Source organism: Hylobates moloch, unplaced genomic scaffold (assembly GCF_009828535.3).
Source record: "Hylobates moloch isolate HMO894 unplaced genomic scaffold, HMol_V3 SCAFFOLD_15, whole genome shotgun sequence".
Lineage (NCBI taxonomy): Eukaryota > Metazoa > Chordata > Mammalia > Primates > Hylobatidae > Hylobates > Hylobates moloch.
Genome location: NW_026652290.1, coordinates 22,973,796 through 22,995,871, shown reverse-complemented (window position 1 = coordinate 22,995,871; position 22,076 = coordinate 22,973,796). Strand labels below are relative to the sequence as shown.

The 22,076-nt window shown below is 43.7% G+C and overlaps 2 protein-coding genes across 17 annotated transcripts in view; one reads left to right on the top strand and one right to left on the bottom strand.

Annotated features, from left to right (window-relative positions):
- The window catches only part of CTNNA2 (catenin alpha 2), a 1,201,677-nt gene that overhangs the window by 342,152 nt on the left and 837,449 nt on the right, over positions 1-22,076 (bottom strand). The window contains exon 1 of one of the 16 annotated variants that reach the window (XM_032178063.2): positions 3,467-3,737. The exons of the other annotated variants lie outside the window; for them this stretch is intronic. The gene's annotated coding sequence lies outside the window, so the exon portion shown is untranslated. Of the gene's footprint in view, positions 1-3,466; positions 3,738-22,076 lie in introns of those variants that run through there. 16 annotated transcript variants of the gene reach the window in all.
- Positions 4,021-20,739, top strand: LRRTM1 (leucine rich repeat transmembrane neuronal 1). The gene is made up of 3 exons (XM_058429044.1): positions 4,021-4,622; positions 4,897-6,828; positions 19,794-20,739. The coding sequence occupies exon 2, from the start codon at positions 4,956-4,958 to the stop codon at positions 6,522-6,524; it is 1,569 nt and encodes a 522-aa protein (XP_058285027.1). The 5' UTR covers positions 4,021-4,622; positions 4,897-4,955; the 3' UTR covers positions 6,525-6,828; positions 19,794-20,739.

The following is a 22,076-nucleotide window of genomic DNA, read 5'->3' as shown; positions in this document are numbered from 1 at the left end:
GGAGAACTTGCATTTCTATTTATTATTATTAATTCATTTATTATTTCTTTTATTATTTATTCTCATCATTTACATCATTCATAGAGCATGGCAGTTAGTTTCTTATTGCTATCCACGTTACAATGTTGCTTTAAGAGTTGGATAAAGTTTGATAAGTAGAATGACCTCAATTTCTAATTATCGTCTCCTAAGTGGATCTCCTGAGAGTAGCCTTGGGGCCCTCACCCTCAGCCTCTCCATGCACCTTTTGAGGCATTCTGTAAAATGCCAGCTGTATGGTATGTGCCCACAGAAACAACAAAGTTAATTCTCTATTTTTGAAATTGTGACTCCCACTCTCCCCCAATTCTTCTAAAGGTTTCCTTTTAAAGAAAAGCCACGGTTCGCTGCCACTGAAAATTAAAGACAACAGCATAAAGATCAAGGTCCAGGCTGGTGCTAGCGATGACAGAACATTAAAATAATCACTCAAATTTCCTTCCTTGAACATTGACAAAGACTGCTAATGGAAAGCCAATCCCCAGAATGCAGATTCATTTCAGACTTTCTGCACTTGCATCTCTTTGTTCACAAATTATTTTGACTAAAATGAACAAATTGGAAGTGTTGAGATAAAACAGGAGAAATAATGACATACCAAAAAAAAAAAATTGTATGTGACTCCCCCAGTCCACGTCACAACATAGAGTACCACGAAAAACAGGAGGGCTCATTAGGCAAAGGCTAATTTACAAGGTTGAAGAGAGAAGGAATTAATCGACTCTTCCCTCCGTTAAGCTATACTTCCGGCCTCTCTAACTACAACGAATTTGCTCCGTGAGCTTATCTCTTCTACCTCCCCTTAGTTCCAGATTCAGTTTGGCCATCAGATTCATAACTCATATAACCCAGACTTCCTTCCCATTTGCTGAATCCATATTTTCAAGATTCTTATCTTTTCTTACCCCAAACTGGAGGTCTGGCCTCAGTACCCAATCACATGTTGGCATGATGGCTTGGGATGGTATTCTTGATGCCCAACTATTAGTACTAGACTTGCAGCTATAGCAGTTCAGCTAGATGAGCTCAGGTTCCTTCCCCTGACAAACATGGAAAATGTCAAGGGTGTTTTCAAAGCATATAAAGCATCTCTTATCCAATATACAACATTGAGGAAGAAGTTTGCCAACAGAAATCTATGGTCACCCGGGAAGAAGAGATTGATCCAGTACACGCAATAGCTACATTGTAACCTGGTGAATCAGATATTTTCAAAAGACAGGTAAAGGCATATGAGAGAATAAGCAGGAGGAAAGAAAAAACTTTAGGTGAGCTTTTCGTTCTTTTTTTCCTTTTTTAGTTCATTGGACACTTAGAGGCATGAAATTAAAACTCGTGAAAAACAGCCATATCGACTTGCTGTGGTGACTCAAAAGTTGTCGTTTCTCGACTCAACTTTGCTGAAACACTCGATTCATGTTGTTCTTATTTAACCTAATTTGCATTGATTTAATCAGTGCTGGTATGCTTTAAATACATAATAAATTGGGATTCTGCAACTTAGATGACTTAGAATAGCTAAATTTCAATAAAGCTCATTTCAATCTGTTAATGTATACGGTTCTGCCAAGGGGTTTAAAACTGTAGAAAAGATGCAAACTTGCCACATTAGAGGTGGGAAAGGCTTAAAGATACCATATAGATGAAATGATTTGCAGGATAATAATGCAAAAAGCAATATATATAAAATATATATTTATATATAATATATATAAAATTTATTTATTTTAATTACAGCCTAGGAGCATCTTCTAAGTTTTGAGTAGCACACTTAGAAGAAAACTCACATATAAATCAGTGAATTTAATTTTATTCCCTTTCTTTCTTGCCAACACTCAACTCTTCTGCCTCTCTGCACCAGCTCTACAAATCAAGTGACATCCAAAGTGGGACCTCTTCTTGCCCATTTGGCAGCCTCTGTCACCACTTTGCCAAGCAGCCAGCATTAGGAGGATTTTTTTTTTTTTTTTCCCTAGCAGCCCTAGGGATTGGGTGGTGTGTACTCACAGTACTCGCTGAATGGCTGGCCACTGTTTAACCCTGCCTGCGCCTACTCAACACCCCTCCCCCACCTCCCAACCCTTTAGAGTTTATGGCTCCATCAGCTGGCCTGCTGTCAGGAATAATTGTCTTGGCAAGAGGTGAAACCACTTGATGGTGAATTTGTCTGTCTGTCTGTTAAAGTGTTCCGCAGCACCTTGGAGGTGCCAGGATGAAACCTGCAAATGCCTGATCCAGACTGAGGTAGGCAGCAAGAGTGACAGAGAGGCAATCATCAAGAATGGCAAATTAAGAAAGAAAGAGAGAGAGAGAGAGAGAGAGAAAGAAAGAAAGAAGAGAGAGAAAGAAAAAGAAAAGAAAGAAACAAAGAAAGAAAGAAGGAAAGAAAACCATCTGTGCCAGTTGCAAGCTGTATGACCTTGAATAAACCATGATGTCTCTTGGCCTCAGTTTAGTCACGTGCAAAATTAAGGGGGTTGATTTTCTAATGTCTCTTCTAACTCCTAAGACAGCATGTGATGTCTAGGACATTTCAGATTTGTGTTCCTTCCAATTAAATGATACATCTCAGAGATGAATGACCAGGGCAGAGCTCAGATGAATACAAAATGGAATGATTCATGCCCCTGTTCATATGACTTTTCCTGAAAAGTACCACCAGTCTTTGGTGACTTTGATTCCATTGGTTGGTCTCTTCAGCTTAGATGCTAAGGACCAATCCAGTTACTTGTCCAGTCCATCTACCCTGGCTCTGGTAATCTACCCTCATTCCTATCAAAGTAAGTGCCACCACATATAATGCCTACTGATTTTGACTTCCTTAGAGGCAGAAACGATAGGAATTCAAAGAGTGGAGCTGGAGACTCACATTTGACTCCCCCTACCATCTCCCTGGGCATCTTTGTCAAGAAGGAAGGCTTGCCCACACTCACTTCCCGCAGGCTATCTCAGCCATCTTGGAGGATTCTGTTTAAACAGATGACCAACTGACCCTCCCCAGGGCAGACCCTCTCCAGACCAGTAGGCACAAGGTGTGTGTGGGGGGAGGTGGGGGGAGAGCTCATTGTAAGGACTCCTATCTATAAATGATTGTGAATAGAAATAATGAGGCAAAGGCTTCTCGTCATACTCAGAGGAAAAAGTGGCACAATTTAGTGCAGTCTCAAAGCTTAATTAGGATGTGTGTATGGAGACGGGTAGGCTTCATTATGGCTTAAACTACCACATCCCTACACATTCACACTCTCCTGGAGTGGGGTGCACTGCAGGGCCCAGTAATCACCATGAACAGCACAAGTCAGGGTTAGCCCTCCCCATGTCAGACAGTACAATCGTTCTTTAATCCACCCTGTACCCCATATGTATCTGTGGAGCCTGATGAAGCCCCGGAGGGATCTCGGTCAAGTCTCCCTGTACACAGACATACCTTTTTGCCACACTGGATCTCACACCACCGGGACTGGGATGGCTTCCCAAACTAGGTGGGTTTGGAAAGCATTTCCCCTTTCCACCTCAAAAAAGGGCTGGCTGACTGCAGAATTCCAGTACCCGCAAGAGTGGGGGGGACCCCAAATCTTAGCCAAGCCCCAAATCATTGCCTTCCTGCGTCTTCTCTCAAGTTGCTTTTCTAAAGCAAAGGTCCAAATGTTGATTTCTCTACAGATTCCTACGTATCTCTTACACGTAGACAGTTTTAAAAGGGAAAAGAATATATCCCCAAAAGGGAAGGGGGAGAGCACAGAATATTTCAGTTTCCCACTTGGAAATATCTTGTCGTGGATGATGCTACCCCTACCTCCACCTCCCTCTCCCTTCCTTTTTTTTTTGAAATATGGACAAAAAAGCTGAAAGTGTTTTCCGTTTCATCAAAAAACATATATTACTTTAGTGGTTCGGTAAAATGTTGGTTTTATGCCCACCCCTTTTAAATCTGCCCATGTCTGAGGTGCTCGGGGAAGACGCACAATCGTGAGCAGCTTACGACACTCAGTGAGCAGTAGGTGCCTGTGCAAGCTCGCGCCGCACATTGCCTGGTGGAGGGAAGGAGCCCGGGCGCCGCTCGCCGCTCCCCGCGCCGCCGCCCGCACCTCCCCACCGCCCGCCGCCCGCCGCCTGCCGCCCGCAAAGCATGAGTGAGCCCGCTCTCTGCAGCTGCCCGGGGCGCGAATGGCAGGCTGTCTCCGCGGAGTAAAAGGTGGCGCCGGTCAGTGGTCGTTTCCAATGACGGACATTAACCAGACTGTCAAATCCTGGGGAGTCGCGAGCCCCGAGTTTGGAGTTTTTTTCCCCCACAACGTCACAGTCCGAACTGCAGAGGGAAAGGAAGGCGGCAGGAAGGCGAAGCTCGGGCTCCGGCACGTAGTTGGGAAACTTGCGGGTCCTAGAAGTCGCCTCCCCGCCTCGCCGGCCGCCCTTGCAGCCCCGAGCCGAGCAGCAAAGTGAGACATTGTGCGCCTGCCAGATCCGCCGGCCGCGGACCGGGGCTGCCTCGGAAACACAGAGGGGTCTTCTCTCGCCCTGCATATAATTAGCCTGCACACAAAGGGAGCAGCTGAATGGAGGTTGTCACTCTCTGGAAAAGGGTGGGTAAGACACTTTTTAATTAAATTCTTTCCCGAAGATTTTTTTTTTCCTCCCTTTTCTTTGCTGCAGCATCTAACATGGACCAAATCACCATCTCTTTGATCTTTCCGTGGCTGTGAACTTTCTATGCTGCCCAGCTTTCTGCATGCTTAGAGGTGAACGTGTGGTTTTTGGGGAGGGGGGGTCCTTCTTTATTTCTATGTATTTATTTGATTTTTTGCCCTTTTCTCCCCCTCCCCCGCTTCCCCTCCCTCGGAATAAAATATGATGTAGATTTCTGACCGAGCGCTTCCAATGGACATTCTCCAGTCTCTCTGGAAAGATTCTCGCTAATGGATTTCCTGCTGCTCGGTCTCTGTCTATACTGGCTGCTGAGGAGGCCCTCGGGGGTGGTCTTGTGTCTGCTGGGGGCCTGCTTTCAGATGCTGCCCGCCGCCCCCAGCGGGTGCCCGCAGCTGTGCCGGTGCGAGGGGCGGCTGCTGTACTGCGAGGCGCTCAACCTCACCGAGGCGCCCCACAACCTGTCCGGCCTGCTGGGCTTGTCCCTGCGCTACAACAGCCTCTCGGAGCTGCGCGCCGGCCAGTTCACGGGGTTAATGCAGCTCACGTGGCTCTATCTGGATCACAATCACATCTGCTCGGTGCAGGGGGACGCCTTTCAGAAACTGCGCCGAGTTAAGGAACTCACGCTGAGTTCCAACCAGATCACCCAACTGCCCAACACCACCTTCCGGCCCATGCCCAACCTGCGCAGCGTGGACCTCTCGTACAACAAGCTGCAGGCGCTCGCGCCCGACCTCTTCCACGGGCTGCGGAAGCTCACCACGCTGCATATGCGGGCCAACGCCATCCAGTTTGTGCCCGTGCGCATCTTCCAGGACTGCCGCAGCCTCAAGTTTCTCGACATCGGATACAATCAGCTCAAGAGTCTGGCGCGCAACTCTTTCGCCGGCTTGTTTAAGCTCACCGAGCTGCACCTCGAGCACAACGACTTGGTGAAGGTGAACTTCGCCCACTTCCCGCGCCTCATCTCCCTGCACTCGCTCTGCCTGCGGAGGAACAAGGTGGCCATTGTGGTCAGCTCGCTTGACTGGGTTTGGAATCTGGAGAAAATGGACTTGTCGGGCAACGAGATCGAGTACATGGAGCCCCATGTGTTCGAGACCGTGCCGCACCTGCAGTCCCTGCAGCTGGACTCCAACCGCCTCACCTACATCGAGCCCCGGATCCTCAACTCTTGGAAGTCCCTGACAAGCATCACCCTGGCCGGGAACCTGTGGGACTGCGGGCGCAACGTGTGTGCCCTAGCCTCGTGGCTCAGCAACTTCCAGGGGCGCTACGATGGCAACTTGCAGTGCGCCAGCCCGGAGTACGCACAGGGCGAGGACGTCCTGGACGCCGTGTACGCCTTCCACCTGTGCGAGGATGGGGCCGAGCCCACCAGCGGCCACCTGCTCTCGGCCGTCACCAACCGCAGTGATCTGGGGCCCCCTGCCAGCTCGGCCACCACGCTCGCGGACGGCGGGGAGGGGCAGCACGACGGCACATTCGAGCCTGCCACCGTGGCTCTTCCAGGCGGCGAGCACGCCGAGAACGCCGTGCAGATTCACAAGGTGGTCACGGGCACCATGGCCCTCATCTTCTCCTTCCTCATCGTGGTCCTGGTGCTCTACGTGTCCTGGAAGTGTTTCCCAGCCAGCCTCAGGCAGCTCAGACAGTGCTTTGTCACGCAGCGCAGGAAGCAAAAGCAGAAACAGACCATGCATCAGATGGCTGCCATGTCTGCCCAGGAATACTACGTTGATTACAAACCGAACCACATTGAGGGAGCCCTGGTGATCATCAACGAGTATGGCTCGTGTACCTGCCACCAGCAGCCCGCGAGGGAATGCGAGGTGTGATTGTCCCAGTGGCTCTCAACCCATGCGCTACCAAATACGCCTGGGCAGCCGGGATGGGCCGGCGGGCACCAGGCTGGGGTCTCCTTGTCTGTGCTCTGATATGCTCCTTGACTGAAACTTTAAGGGGATCTCTCCCAGAGACTTGACATTTTAGCTTTATTGTGTCTTAAAAACAAAAACGAATTAAAACACAACAAAAACCCACCCCACAATCTTCAGGACAGTCTATCTTAAATTTCATATGAGAACTCCTTCCTCCCTTTGAAGATCTGTCCATATTCAGGAATCTGAGAGTGTAAAAAAGGTACCAATCATTGATTTTTTTTTTTTTTGTAAACTAAAATGTTTAAAATAAAATAGCATTTACAGTTTTTACAGACTGGTGTAACCTAAATGAATTGTTAACTGTGTTACAAGAAAAGCAACAGTTAAAATGTCCTTGGTGGGTGGGGAGGGGAGTTGTCCAGGGGCCAGAAGGAAAATCCAGGAGCAACGTAGTCAGATTCAATTTGAAATTCTAAAGAAGGGCAAAGAAAGCTGATCAGATTAATGATTTGGGTTAATTTACTCCACATGTGTAAGGACTAGAAAAAGAAAAACAGCAAGACCCTTTCTATTACTGGGGCAGGGACAGTGCAATCTAACCACCTTCAGGCAACTGAGAGGTGGACTGAGGACTGGGCACCCTTACTCAGCCTTTAAAGCAGAGAGCATTGCAAATGGTTTTTAAAAGGCAATGCCAGACAGTTTCTCCTAGGAACATGAAACATTTTTGCACTTAATGTAACCATCTTTCAAATCAACTCAAAATCTCATCCCCAAATGCCACCTGTTCTTAATTCTCCTGAGTCTTTGATTCACCAGACTTCGTAGCATTTGTGCCCTTCTTGTACCCCCTGTTAAAGGGAACCCCTCAGCTCACTGCTCTCTTTGGTCTGGCTGAGGGGAAGGAGGCAGAATCCCGATGTTCAGGGCTGAAAGCTGTGCTTCTGGAGCACATTGCTAAGACTGCAGCAAGCTTAGGCTCCCAAACAGTGACAGCACATTCCTAGTTTCTATGGGGAATGAGGAGAAAAACCTACCTCAGGATGAATGCCTGCAGGGTAATGACTTGTAGCAAGAGACTTTAGGGGCAGAGGTGACAGAGCAGTGATGGGGTGGGGAGAGTGGGAGAAGATAATCATTTGATCCTGTGTTTGCATATTTCTGAGATGGGAATAATTTGTTAACCTAGGACAGAAAAGCTGCCTCTTCTCAGATTGCCCTTTTGTGTAATGCTTGCTTTCCCTATTTCTTTTTTCTGTGTTGAGATTGATGATTGCTCCTTCTCACCCCTCATAGGTTTCCAGGTCCATCATTGAGATTTCAGTTTCTATTGAACTAAAGTGAGGAGGTGGTGGTAGTGGCAGTTGGTGGGTGCGGAGAAGGGAAGGGGCAGGCTGTGTGCATTGGACGGAGGGCTCCTTCATCAGATGACAATTTAAGCAAATGTATGATTGAAATAAACTGTCATGGATGACAGATGCTGAACCAATGTAGCCCACGTCCGTAAGTCTTTCTCTTCCCTAACTGACACTAAAGAGTTGCATCTTTCTGTTTTTATTTTTCCTTTTTTTTGAGAGAGAGAAGTCCAAATAGCAGGAAGAGGGATGGGGGGATGGGGAACCACACACTACCATCCCCCAAAATGCAAATGTCTCCAGCTTCCAATCTTAGGAGGCAAAACCAGCTTTTTGAAATGCAGAATGGTATCACCAGAAGGTTTCCTTAAGCTAAGGGTTGGTGGTAGGTTTCTCTTCTACCTATGGAGAAACCAGTATGCCTAAAAATAGTATTTCTAAGAGTCTCTTTCAAGAAAAATATTTTGCAAATGTCTTTCAAGATGTTAAGCCCTGGGAGACAGCTTCTTACACACACCGCCCCCCGCCCCAACACCCCAGCTCATTTTTCCTGGCCAGGAAACTTCATCTTGCTTTATTTATAATTAAAACGTGACATTATGACACACCTCATGCACACGACACCCATTCAGACTGTTAGCGTTCTAGAAGAGAGGTGCTTTGTTTGATAACTTTGAGGAGGGGGTTTTGAATTTAAGCATAATCATTTGTGTTTGCCTTTCTAAATAGCATACCACTCTGAGAGCAGGGGTAGCAGGAAAAAGATTCTCTCAGGGATGTGCCTTACCTAAAACCCTACTAAAGCGACCTCCTCTAGAAGACGGCATACCTTTTTTAGAAAAAAAAAGATTGTAGCAACTGAAGGAGGGCTCTTTGGATTCTGTGAACTTAACCATCTCATAGGAAGGCTACAGGAATCCAGTGCCCAAAGCTGCTCTGGCTTGGTGCATTAAAGAGCTGTGTGGGTGTGCTTATAGGGAAAGCTTTCAGAAGCAAAACCTTTCTGGCAAGCATCAGAACCACAAGTCCCCTCCTACCCTCTAGAAATCTGAATATTGGAAACTGTAGTTTATCTCCTATCCCCAAGACATTTTTATCTTTCACTCTTCTTGTTTCAAGGTGGCCATAAGAAAGAGAGAGAATAATCGTGCTTTGTTTTATGCTACTCCCCCCACCCTGCCCATGATTAAACATCATGTATGTAGAAGATCTTAAGTCCATACACATTTCATGAAGAACCATTGGAAAGAGGAATCTGCAATCTGGGAGCTTAAGAGCAAATGATGACCATAGAAAGCTATGTTCTTACTTTGTGTGTGTGTCTGTATGTTTCCACGTTGTGTGTCTTTGTAGGCAAGCAAATGTTGTCTACACAAACAGGAATTTAGCTCACATCATTTCACGCCCGTGTGCCTCTAGCTCTGGAGATTGGTGGGGGGAGGTGGGGGAAAACGGCAGGAATAAGGGAAAGTGGTAGTTTTAACTAAGGTTTTGTAACACTTGAAATCTTTTCTTTCTCAAACTAATTAATCTTTAAGCTTCAAGAAACTTGCTCTGACCCCTCTAAGCAAACTCCTAAGCATTTAAAAGAGAATCTAATTTTTAAAGGTGTAGCACCTGTTTTTTATTCTTCCCACAGAGGGTGCTAAGCTCATTATCCTGTGCTACCTGAAAAGAACTTAAGGCCACAATTCACGTCTCGTCCTGGGCACTGTGATGGATTGACCCTCCATTTGCAGTACCTTCCCAGCTGATTAAAGTTCAGCAGTGGTATTGAGGTTTTTCGAATATTTATACAGAAAAAATGTCTTTTCACATGACAAATGACACGCTCACACCAGTCTTAGCCCTAGTAGTTTTTTAGGTTGGACCAGAGGAAGCAGGTTAAATGAGACCTGTCCTTTGCTGCACTCAGAAAAAAAATAGGCAGTCCCTGATGCTCAGATCTTAGCCCTGATATTAATAGTTGAGACCACCTACCCACAATGCAGCCCATACTCCCAAGACTACAAAGTTGCCGTCGCAAAGAAAAGGTTATTCCAGTAAAAGGAAATAGTTTTCTCAACCATTTAAAAATATTCTTCTGAACTCATCAAAGTATGAGTTCCCTACCTTTTCTCTCTGCCTTCAAGAAGGCAGACATTTGGTATGATTTAGCATCAACAACACATTTATGAGTAAGTGTAAGTAATCAGAGGGGCAAATGCCACTTGTTATTCCTCCCAAGTTTTCCAAGCAAGTACACACAGATCTCTGGCAGGATTAGGGGCCACTTGTGTTTCCAGTTTATTTTAGTTGGCTTGTCAGCAAGTTTGATGCCTAGTCTATCTGACATGACCCAGTAGAACAGGGCATTGATGGATCACATGAGATGGTAGAAGGAACATCATCACAGAGAAAATTATCAAATAACCAGAAATTATATCTGTTTTGGAGCAAGAGTGTCATAATGTTTCAGGGTAGTCAAAATAAACATAAATTATCTCCTCTAGATGAGTGGTGATGTTGGCTGATTTGGGTCTGCCATTGACAGAATGTCAAATAAAAAGGAATTAGCTAGCATATGACCATTAAATGCGCTTCTGAAATATGTTTTGAGATAGGTTTAGAATGTCAAAAAAAAGGAATTAGCTAGAATATGACCATTAAATGCACTCCTGAAATATATACACACACTCCTACCTCTCAATCTATCTCTGTATATATAACAGCATACACACAAACATGCACACACATATGTGTGTGTGTGTGTGTGTGTGTATATATATATATATATATATATATACACACACACACAGGCAGGTGACCATTATGTAACTACCTTCTAGCACTAATTACCCTAATACTTTCTTCTTCATAATCAAACTTTTATTCAATACTTTCTTCTTCATAATCAAACTTTTATTCAGGAAAAGATCTGATAAAATCAGTGACAGTTAAGATATAAAGGACTGATATGGCTGATGGTATTTTCAGGCATTAGTTAATGAGTAGGTAGATGCTTTGCAGGCTGGGGAACTTCTGGGCTCCTTATGCCACAGCAGAGTGTAACCTGCTGTCTAGTGGGAAGAGCCAGCAAATGGGAATATATTTTTTGAGAGTATTTTCCACCTCAGGGTTAAGAAACATATTTTTCCATTAAATAATGCTCTACTCTGATTTTTTTTTTCTTTTCTGGGATTCAGGAGGCAAAATTCTTACTTCTGATTGGGCACCATCTCCTGGCCTTGCTCAACTGGACACAATTTCTGAAGACCTTTGCTTTTTTTAACTGAAAGTGAAGGGCCTGGCAATTGCATTCTTACAGTTTAGACAAAGATATAAATGAGATGGAGAAATACAATTTACTGAGCGGTCACTGGTATGGTGCCTTTATCAAGATCACAATAAGTGAGGGAGGTGCTAGCAACCTTATCTTCACATGAAGAACCTGAGGCTTACGGAGGTCAGGTACATTGTGCAAAGTCACCCAGCTAGTGATTGGAAGCACTGTGATGTGCTAATTGACTTGGTAGCCTTTTCACTACACCCTGTTTCTTTATTCCTTGAATGGTTGCCCCTCCACTCCTATACCTAACAAAGAGCCTAGAACTAGACTGGGAACAGGATACATGCTCAACACATTCTTGTTGAATGCCATGGGCGCAATGCTCAAATCCAGGAATTCTGACCATGACTTGTTTGCTCTGGTCACTGGTAATTGGGCAATGCAGGACTCTGCCAATAGAGGAGACTTCTCCAGGGTTCCAGGAGAAGAAATGGCCAGTACATTCAGTCCAACCCCTTAAAATAGGATTTTAGACTCAGAGTAAAGTATAGACATCCATATGTTATTGTTAGGGATTCATCTGCATTTCTTCCTTAGTGATTAAATGGATCATGTGTCTATGGTAGTGGTTCTCAACCAGGGGCAAATTTGCCACCCAGTGGACATTTACTTGTTTGTGCCTGGAGATATTTTAAATTTTTATGAATGGGTGAGATGGTGTTACTGGTATCCCGTGGGTAGATGTCTGGATACTGTGAAACATCCTACAAGCAAAGGACATCCCCCACATCGAATAATTATTTGACCTAAAACGTCAAGAGTGCTGAAGTTGAAAAACCCTGCTCCACGACAGAAAGTAATGGTGCTATCTAAAGCATCATGCTGTGCTTCAGCTTTGCATGGAGTGGTCTTACTTCTGAGTTAGCTTTAGATTTACCTAGACTTATTCCCTTTAGGTCTTTCTCTTGCCAGGTAACTGGAAATCTAAATTAAAAGCCCTTAGGTTCGTTGATAATCAGCAAAAGGGCCTTTAACACATGCTTCTCAAAGAACATATGGCAAAACTTAAATTAACTAGGACAAAACTAGTCAGAACCCTCAATTGACCCACTTTTTCTTTAGCAATACCTCATTTAGGAAACAGGAAAAAAAAAATCAACTTAACAGTGGAGATTTAATTAACAAGAAGGAAAATGAGAAACTTGATATTCCTTCCAGGAGGGGTTCTGCAGTCTGAACAAATCCAATTCACCAGCCTGTGCCTTCTTCCCCAACCAAGACTGTAATGTATGTGAGGTGGTGATGAACCTCTATTTTAAAAATCAGTGTGCTAAAAAATAAATGCTTGAGGTGATAGATACCTCATTTTCCATGATGCAATTATTACACATTGCATGCCTCTATCAAAATATCTCATGTACCCCATAAATTTATGCATGTACTATGTACTTGCAATAATTTTAAAAAACTAAAAAAAAAAAGCTAGAAAAAAATCAATGTGCTCAGTCTGGTGAGTCGGGTGGACATATTTAGGGAAATGATCTCAGTCCTTAGAAACAGGATAGTCTAGAGATACAAGAATTGCAAACTGAAATCCATCTGGGGACAGACAGGCAACACAGATGAGTGAGGTTCATGGGCAGATGAAATTATAAGGAACTACAGAATTCACTTAAAAGAACATAATCCGCATTTGGTTCTGGTTAATCATAACATTTCTGTAGGGCAGGTCAAGTAAGTGCTCTGGAAGAACTAGGGTCTAGAAGTCAGGAGTCATCATCTTTAGACACAGTACTGTCATTTACATGCCTGGGATCATCTGGGAATCATCCTACTGCAATTGGTCTCTGTGTCTACTTTTAGAAGGATTCTTCTAGGTATTCCCTAAGAACCTTTCCAGTTTGGGGCTTCTATTTTGCCATTTTTTCCCCACAATAAAACTTGAAACAAAAGTTGTTTTCAAGAGAGTGTCACTTAACCAGAAAATTAAAATTCCCCTGAATTCCTATTCCTCCAGACATTCTGATTCATCAGGCTTGCCTGAATATGAATGAGCAGATATAGGTTAAAAAAATTCACTGGGAGTCAGGGGCTTCAGAGAGGTAGGTGGACATGGTGGAAAACAGAGGAGAAGATGAGAAAGCTCAAAGCTCAGGCATGTGTGGGTGGGAGAATCAGTTTTTTAGAATGTGCAGGAAGAGTTGAAAGGGAATCCTAGAGAGGACACACACACTCACCTGCACATGAGACGTGAGACACAGGGATGTGCTGTGAAGTAGCCCCCTACCCACAAAAAAAAAAAAAAAAAAAAAAATTTGTTCAGTCAAGACTCTCAAAATAACATACTACATTGTAAGTGGCCACAATGGATATTAGGAGTTGAGAGACCTTTCTCGTAAAATGGGGTATGGGATGGGAGGGAAAGAGAGAGAATGAGAGATTGAGAAGAAAAAAGGCAAGGTGGGGGAAGGAGATGAGAGGAGAAGAGAGAACAAAACAAAACAGAAAGAAAAAAGAAAAAAGAGAGGAAGAGGAGAGAGTTTCAAGATCTGTGTTTTATGCCACTCAAGTTGTCATAAGTAGCTGTGATTACACTGACTCCTCAATCCTTTTCAATCATTTCTTTACTCTGGTCCACCAGGTTAGCTATTTGTCTGTTCTCAGTGTAATGTTGCAAAGTTATTTTCCCTCATGTTAGGAGAAGAAAGAATTCATTCTCTAGCTGCATCTTATTTCTCTATTGCTCAGCTAGGAGAGTGCTTGTCAACCCTGGCTGCACACTGGAACCTCTTGGGAGCCTCAATAAATACTGACTCCTTGACCCCACCCTCAAGAGATTGTGAGTTAACTGGTCTGGGGTGTGGCCTTGGTGAGGAGAATTATTATTATTTTTAAGCTTCCCAGGTGATTCCAAAGTTCAGCCAAGGCTGAGAAGCACTGAGCTAGAGGGTCGCCTACTCACAGCATGGACAGCTCAGCAATCTACAAGATCCAAAAGTCTGACTGCAGCTCTTTAAAAATACATGGTTGGCTGGTGCCTGGGCTCCATGGGGTCAGGGTTCCATGGGGTCAGGTTACGTGGGCTCCATGGCAGGGAGAAGGGAGTCACCTTTCCACCTCCCTGCCATTGACTCCATCTGGCAGCACTGATAGAAGAAAGACGTGCAAGTATCGGTGTACTTAGAATTAGTCTCTGAGCACTCTGTAGTTTACAAAGTGCTGTTTAGAATTATTCTTATATTTGTTTTTATTCTCTCAATAATTTCACAAGGCAGACATAAACTTGTCCCATTTTTAAGACAAGAAGACTCAAATCTGAAAAGGTTCAGTAGCTTGCCCAAGGTCATTGTTACTGCTGGGCTGGCACTGAGAAATGTCTCTTCTAAATTCTGGGTCCTTCACCCTCTACCACCTTCCTTTCCTTCTCTGACTGGTTGTGTCATTATGAGGTAAAGCTAGTCCTGCTCAAAATATACAAATCAATAACTCCTTTAGGAGGATTCCTGGAAAACCCATTGCACACAGGCTCCTACACCTCCTCCAACTGAAGTCCTGCAGTTACAAAGTTTGACATCATAGTTTCACCACTGTCCTTTTGTGTCTCCACCCCAATACCAAGCCTGACACTCTTTTCTTTGCCATAGGAGACTCCATGACACCCAGGAGACAGCCAAATAGGCATCAATTCTTTCCAAATACCCCAACACCAAAATATTCCCTTTCCACTCAGTCCACTGCATCCACAGATTTGCCACCAGTTCTTCCAAGAATGTAAACACTAAATCCTAGTAGGACACTGATCGGTAGAGTGGTGATAATTCTACTCCAGGGATTTTTGCAACTTAAACAAAGGTCTTTGGGGGAAATAACCAAAGGAAATCACTCTAATGCTGGAATTTCAGGCACTTAAACAGACGGGTAGCATACATTTGGCAGGGATGTCCGACCTTGTTCCCCTTAAATGAAACAACACAAGTGAATGCTCACTTACAAGAGCAGATTAGTCAACAGTTTATGGGGCTTAAAGTAAAGCCAGGATAAAGATTGGAACTTCTGTCATATTTTACCTCCTTAAACCAAAGTCCTGTTTAAAAATCACATATTTTTAGGTGTTCACCATCAGTATATTTATCCTCAGTGAAGAACTCTCAGTATTGCAAACCATGTGTAGCAGGGCTGTCTATCTCAGAGATATTGTAGGCAGCCTTCAGTAAAAGTGAGATGGCTCAGCAGCACGCAGAGCTGGATTAGTCTGCCACAGAAAGGTCTGGAAAAGCCAAGTTACACACAATTAATGGAACAATGCAACAATCTGTCTTCAGCTGGCCAAGGCAATTCTGTCATTTGTCCCTCAGCTGCAGAACAACCACTCACTCTGTTATTTTGCCTCACTGTCTCTGTTCCATAGTGATTGCATTTATGGTGAAATCTATATTTCCCTGCAACTGAGACTGTGTTTATTTTTTTAAATTTTTATTCTAAAAATAATGGGACTTCTCAGAATGCAGCAGCACTCCTTTGCTGTCTGGGCCATTTTTTATTTGAGTGTTTCACATTGATCTTTTTTGCATATTACTTCAAAAATCATAAAGGTACAAAAAAAAGAGCAAACATGCTGTAGGAAAGAAAAGGAGAAACTACATTATAACTGAAATGCCACTAAAGATAACACATCACTCAGATGCTTTTAACTTCTGATTATATTGTTCAACTCATTCAATCAAAGTAGCACAACATTTCTTGTTCATAGCTTAAGTCAACATTTGTGGAGTGAACAATAGAACCATTTAACTTATAAATGATTGCACCTGTGAAGGTGAGGCATTCTCAAGAGGACTGTGCTGGCATAAGCCTATCAGACTCACCATGAGAGTATGCAGAAGAGGCCTCCACTTCTTTCTGATCCATTTATGAAATGTGACCTCCACCTATAGGAGTGTTAATCATATATTTTACTTGCTAGGTGCCTGGAACCTGCTAAATCCTTAAGATTTTCTCATTTAAGCCCTGCAAAAACCCTTCATCCCTCCTTGTTCAGAGTAGTATTAGCATCCTCCCTTTACAAACAGGTAAACTGAGGTTGGGGGGGTCAACAACTTGCCCAAGGTCACTTACCATGGTAGGATGTGTCAAGGGAGACACATTCCTTGGGTTCAAATTCTGGCTGAGTGACTTTGGCAAGGCATTTAACCTTTCTGATCCTCAGTTCCTTCATCTATAAAATGGACATAGAGTTGTTATGAGAATTAAGCCCATTGTTATTGAGAATGAAAGAGTTATTCCTTATAAAGTGCTTAGAATGGTGTCTGGGATATGGCAAGTACTAGATAAGTGTTTTCTAAATAAAAGATAAACAGAACAAGGTCACATAGCCAGGAAGGGGTTGAACCAGGGTGTAACCAGGATTGTCATCCTGCAAAGCTAGGCTGTCACCATTTTCTTCTGTGATAGGATGAGACTCAAAAACCTGAATTCCTGAAAGCACTGGGCCTAAAAGAGGGATATGGAGGCAGTGAAGTCTGGAGTTGCAAAGACTACACATGGCTTCCTTCCCAGCTTTCTAACCGGCCAGGCCTTAGCCCATACACCACTCACTGACTTTGTTCTGGTTCTTTAGTGGCTTGCCTTTACCACTGTGGTCTGGCAGTCCTGGTGAACCTGATCCTGGAATACACATGGCCACGTGCACACACATTCGTGCACACATATCTTCCAGTGTTCATAGGAGCTGAAGGCTAGCGGCCAGCTACATGGGCCTTCTGGTGATGTGGCAAAACTCATTTCCACATCTGAGCTGTTTGCTATCTGTAGTCAATTCCTGGAGGTGAAAAGCTGCTACCCAGCTTGCAACTGTTATCCAACTCCCAAACTCTTTTTTTTTTTTTTTTTTTTTAGACGGAGTCTCGCTCTGTCACCCAGGCTGGAGTGCAGTGGCGCAATCTCGGCTCACTGCAAGCTCCGCCTCCCGGGTTCACGCCATTCTCCTGCCTCAGCCTCTCCGAGTAGCTGGGACTACAGGCGCCCGCCACCACGCCCGGCTAATTTTTTGTATTTTTAGTAGAGACGGGGTTTCACTGTGGTCTCGATCTCCTGACCTCATGATGCGCCCGCCTCGGCCTCCCAAAGTGCTGGGATTACAAGCGTGAGCCACCGCGCCCGGCCCCAAACTCTTATTTAATATTGGCCATATTAAATCATACTGGCCCCCGGGACACTAAGCATACATCTTCAGCTGAAGCAGATTTGCTGTTGTTTACTTAAAGAAGCTTTTTTGTGTGTGTACTCACAGCCATAGTTGGATGCTGCTCAAGGAAATTTAACAAATGATGAAGCACACATCGAAGGTTGACCCTTTCTTCTGGCAGAGGAAGTCTTGTATCAAGAGGCAAACTCCATGTCCCAGCTTTGACACTAATTTGCTCCTGGCCCTTGAGCAAGTCGGTTCCACCTGTCCAGGCCTTTCTTTCTTATGTCTGTAGTGGTGAATTCTGGCTTTCCTTCTAGTTCTCCAATTTATTAGGCAGGGTATGAAGTTAAGGAGGAGAAAATAAAGGTAAGAGTAACTTTCCATGCATTCCCCTTTGCTATCACTTATCAACAGGCAAAGCGATGAACTTCCCCCAAGGGAAAGACTCCAGTTGTCTTTAGAGATCTACTAAATCCCATAAGGAAAAACTATGTTTGGTCAGAGGGAACATTGTCTTTTGCAACTAGGGAATTGAGATAACAAAAGTTGAACGTGTTTCAAGCCACATCTTGTTCTTTGGGATTCACTCACAGAATGATTAAAGCATGCTGTGTCCCAGCTTTGGACAGAAATATTGGCAATGCTTTGGCCATAGTGAAACCTCAATACTTGAATGTATACTAGCAGGGAATGCTAGAGCTGTTGGGAAATTGAGGACATCGTCAGTTTAGTGTTTTATGTCATTGCTGGTTTGTTTTATTGTTTGTTTGTTTTCTACTCTCCCTTCATTTTTTCTTTCCCTCCCTCCATCCTTCCTTCCTTTTCTTTTTACTGAATTCATAGTTATGAGCTACACCAGGCATTCACAACAAGAGCAAAATGGCACTGAGGGAGCAAACATTGTTTCTTATGTGGGTGAAATAAATTGTACTGATTTTTGGGGTAAAGCACAGATATACATATAGTACATAAAAAGATATACAACATATCTGTGGTATTAAGATTTCAGGGAGGGGGAGTAATTAGGAAAAAAATATCTAAATAGTATTTTCAAGGGGGGCGGTGGGAGAATGAAAAAACTGAGCTAGATAATGATTACCATGTGGGAGAAAGAAAACAGAAAAAAGTAAAAGCATCACAGGAACCTCACCAACCTCACCATGGTGAGGTTCCCATGATGCTTTTACTTTTTGCTGTTTTTTTCTTACCTATGGTAATCACTGGGGAAGAAATGAGAAGGTCAAGGAAGTTTGGGTACTTCAGTATTCAAAACCAGGACTGAGACTATTTGGACAGGTTCTTGTGAGGGACTTTGTCTTATCAGCTCCTTCTGCACTCAACACAACCCAGAGTTGTCTTTATTTGGAGGCTTCATGATGTACTAACAAACTATCTGGCATGGAATTAATTAGACAGAGCTTCTGCCATTTGCTGGCTTAGATAAATCAGCACTTTTCTAGACCTCAATTCCCTTGTCTATAAAATTCAGAAAACAATCCTTGCTCAGCCTGCTTCACAAGGATCTGGTAAGGATCAAATGAGATCACGTGAGTGACAGAACTTCAAAAACTGTGAGGTCCTACGCAAAGATTTAAGGCAGTGGGAGGAGAGTGATGAGCATGCGAGCTCTGTGGTTGGCCCCTCACACACCGTGACTTTTGAGGGCCGTATCCTTCAAACTGTCCTCCATAGGGATTTAAATTCCTGCTCTTGGTCACTGCTGTGAATTAAGTCCTTCATTACTCCATCATCCGTAGCAGGGAGCAGGGAGGCAAGTACACTGTTGGCTTCTTATTAGGAAGAAGTCCCTCCTGTCAGTTGACTTTTTTCCCTACCATATAACACAGTCTGACTCCAGTGGGCTAAGTGGCCTTAGGCAGTCACTAGTGTGACTCTGTGAACCTGGGTGTCCACACCTGTAAAATGGTCATATCAGTGGCTGCCTTGCTGGTTTTTAGGAAGATTATCAGAGAGTAGGTGCGTTGAGTTGGCCAAATTGCTGGCCAATAGTACATTCTCAATCAGCATTAGTCCCACCCCTGCCCCATCACCACAGTACAGTGACATGTTATGTTTATAAAAATAGCCTCAGGGGAAATGTGGATGGCATTAGGAGCAACTGGTTCCTAGAAGCAGAAGCTAAGAATAGGATTTAAGAGGTTTATTTAATGAGAATACTAAATCGGTTATATAAAAATTAAAGAGGAGAGAACTGCGGTAGAGATTAGTAGGGCAAGTAATATTGCAGGATAATTAGCAAACAGGATGAAGAACAGCACCCTCTCTGTTAGTCAATGGCAACTGGAATGTTAAGAGGGAAGTTACAAAGATCCCTTAGCCACTACAGATGCTTTGACACTTGCCTCAGGTGACTGCATTTTATTTATTTATTTTAATATGATGGTTCTTCCCAGTTCTGTCAACAGATTCAGTCCCCAGTCCTCCTTCTCTGAGCAGACCTCTCATCCGCAGCATATACCTGCTAGATCTTCTAAGAGCTTAAATGGAGACTTCTGGAAGAAGGTGGGAAAGAAGTCATCTCGGCTTAATTAACCATTTATCGCATCATATTACTCCCATCTTAAAAGTGCACGCATTGTTTTTCTGAACCCTCACACAAAGGCTACTACTGTGGTCCCATATCTGTCGGCCCATGAGAAACAGTGTTCTTGGACCTCACAGCCAAGCAGCACTGAACTGCAGCAAAATCCAGCAACACATTCAGCAGCAAGCAGCCTGCTGAGCTCCACTGGTTTATCCAGGGCCACCAACCCCAAAGAACTGGGATGAAAGCAGATGTGAGAGAGGAAAAGGATCTGTTTTTGTTTTATTTTCTACCAGGCCCAGCTCTTTGTGGGGGGAATAAAAAAGAAGAAAAATCGAGCTCCAAGCTGGTGCCCTGCCAAGCTTCCTCCCCTCCCTTCCTAGTCCAAGCACTCCACCGTCTGTGCAGACTGCATAACAGCAATTTCTGGAAACAGGCTGAAGAATCTGGGCCAGTCCAGAGGCAGTGGATTACTGGTTTGTGTGTGGTGGGGTTTTTGGGAATTTTATTTTTCACCTTAATTCTTTCAACAACTGCCAGCTGTTTGAAGCACATCTGTAATAAACAGCTTCTGTTTGTAAAATGAGACTGAAGGTATCCTCTCCAGAGAAATTCCTGAATCTTCTCCGGAGTTCAATCCTTCACTGACAGTTTGGCTCAAAAAGTACGAGTGTGGTAAATATTAAAGAATGTTAATACAAACGTAATGAAACATCTAGGGATCTTTTTTTTTCTCCCCCCAAATTCTGCTTTGCTCACTACTAAAGTTAATCTTGACAGAAAATTTACTTCTCTGATCCACATCATTTCCCAAAGCAATTTTCTAACAACAAACATAAATTTCTGGTGATCGCTTGGAGGTTTTCAATTCCTGTGTTAAGGAGGCCATGGGGTTTCAACTGTTTGCCTCACTTTCAGGTGAATGTCCCTCATTTGGAATGCTATCACCAGAACACCCTGGGCAGCAACTAAGGACAAAGGCCCAAAAATGGGTTTTGAGGTGTCAACAAAAATAGGGTTGGTAGCGGGGAGATGATTTGAGTATCAAGATCAAATCTTGAAAAGGCAATTATGTCATTAACTAAGGAGGTAATTGCCTAAGCCCACATGTACTCGCAAATAAGATGAAGCACTAAGTAAATGCAATGTCTTTACCTGGTGCTGAACTTTGAGCTGGTTAATGCAGATTACATTCATACCCTATCGAAGGTGTGAGTTAAGCACATATCATGAGATGACACTTGTGCTCATCCCTTTGTCATGTCTGTCAGCCTTTAGGGCTCTAGGGAATGAAAAATGACTGGACTTTGGAATACAATACACTTCAATATGAGCCCCAGTTCTACCGAACAACAGCTGTGTGATGCAGAGCAAATGACTCAATCCCTATTAATCTAGAGATGGCTTAAAAATTCGACTTTCAAGGTGTTGGGAGGTTTAGTACTAATATATGCAAAACATTTTGCACATGTTGAGCACACAGTGAGTGTTCAGTAAGTGTCATTACTATCATCAGTATCGTCACCATCAGTGTCATCGTCATCATCATTACTTCTGGTACCAAGCATATCTGTTACCAATGGAGTCCATTTTGACTATACACAGTGAATCTCCTTTACAATGTTATTTGCAATGGAATGAAATTCAGTCTATGGACCTCACTAGACGAATCATATAAAGTAGTATATGTGACAGCAGTTTATAAGTTTTAAAGTCTGATGAAAAAAATAAGGTATCACAAGAGGGGGGAAGATGGTAGTCTTTCTGACGTACCCAAAATAACCAAAAGATGCTTAAGTCATTTCTATCATTCTTTTTATTTCTATGCCTTCCCTGTCCTCTCCTTTTCTTTCTACTCAGTAAAATTTTCATGATGACACAACATCCATCTCAAGTTGTAAAGACAGCTATGTGGCTTTTCTTGACGCCCTCAGCTCACCATGGTCTGCCCTCTTACCATCAGAAGGTGTTAGAACAGTCATTGTCCTTAGCAATCAACTCTGGACTGTTCAGGACATCTCTTTTCATTGCTCATATCATTAATTTACTTATGTACCCATGTCTATATATTTTGTGTCCCGTTATATACTATTTATGGTCAGGGGACAACTAATTTGTATCAGTTCAATTCAGTTAGTTTCTAGGGACTGAA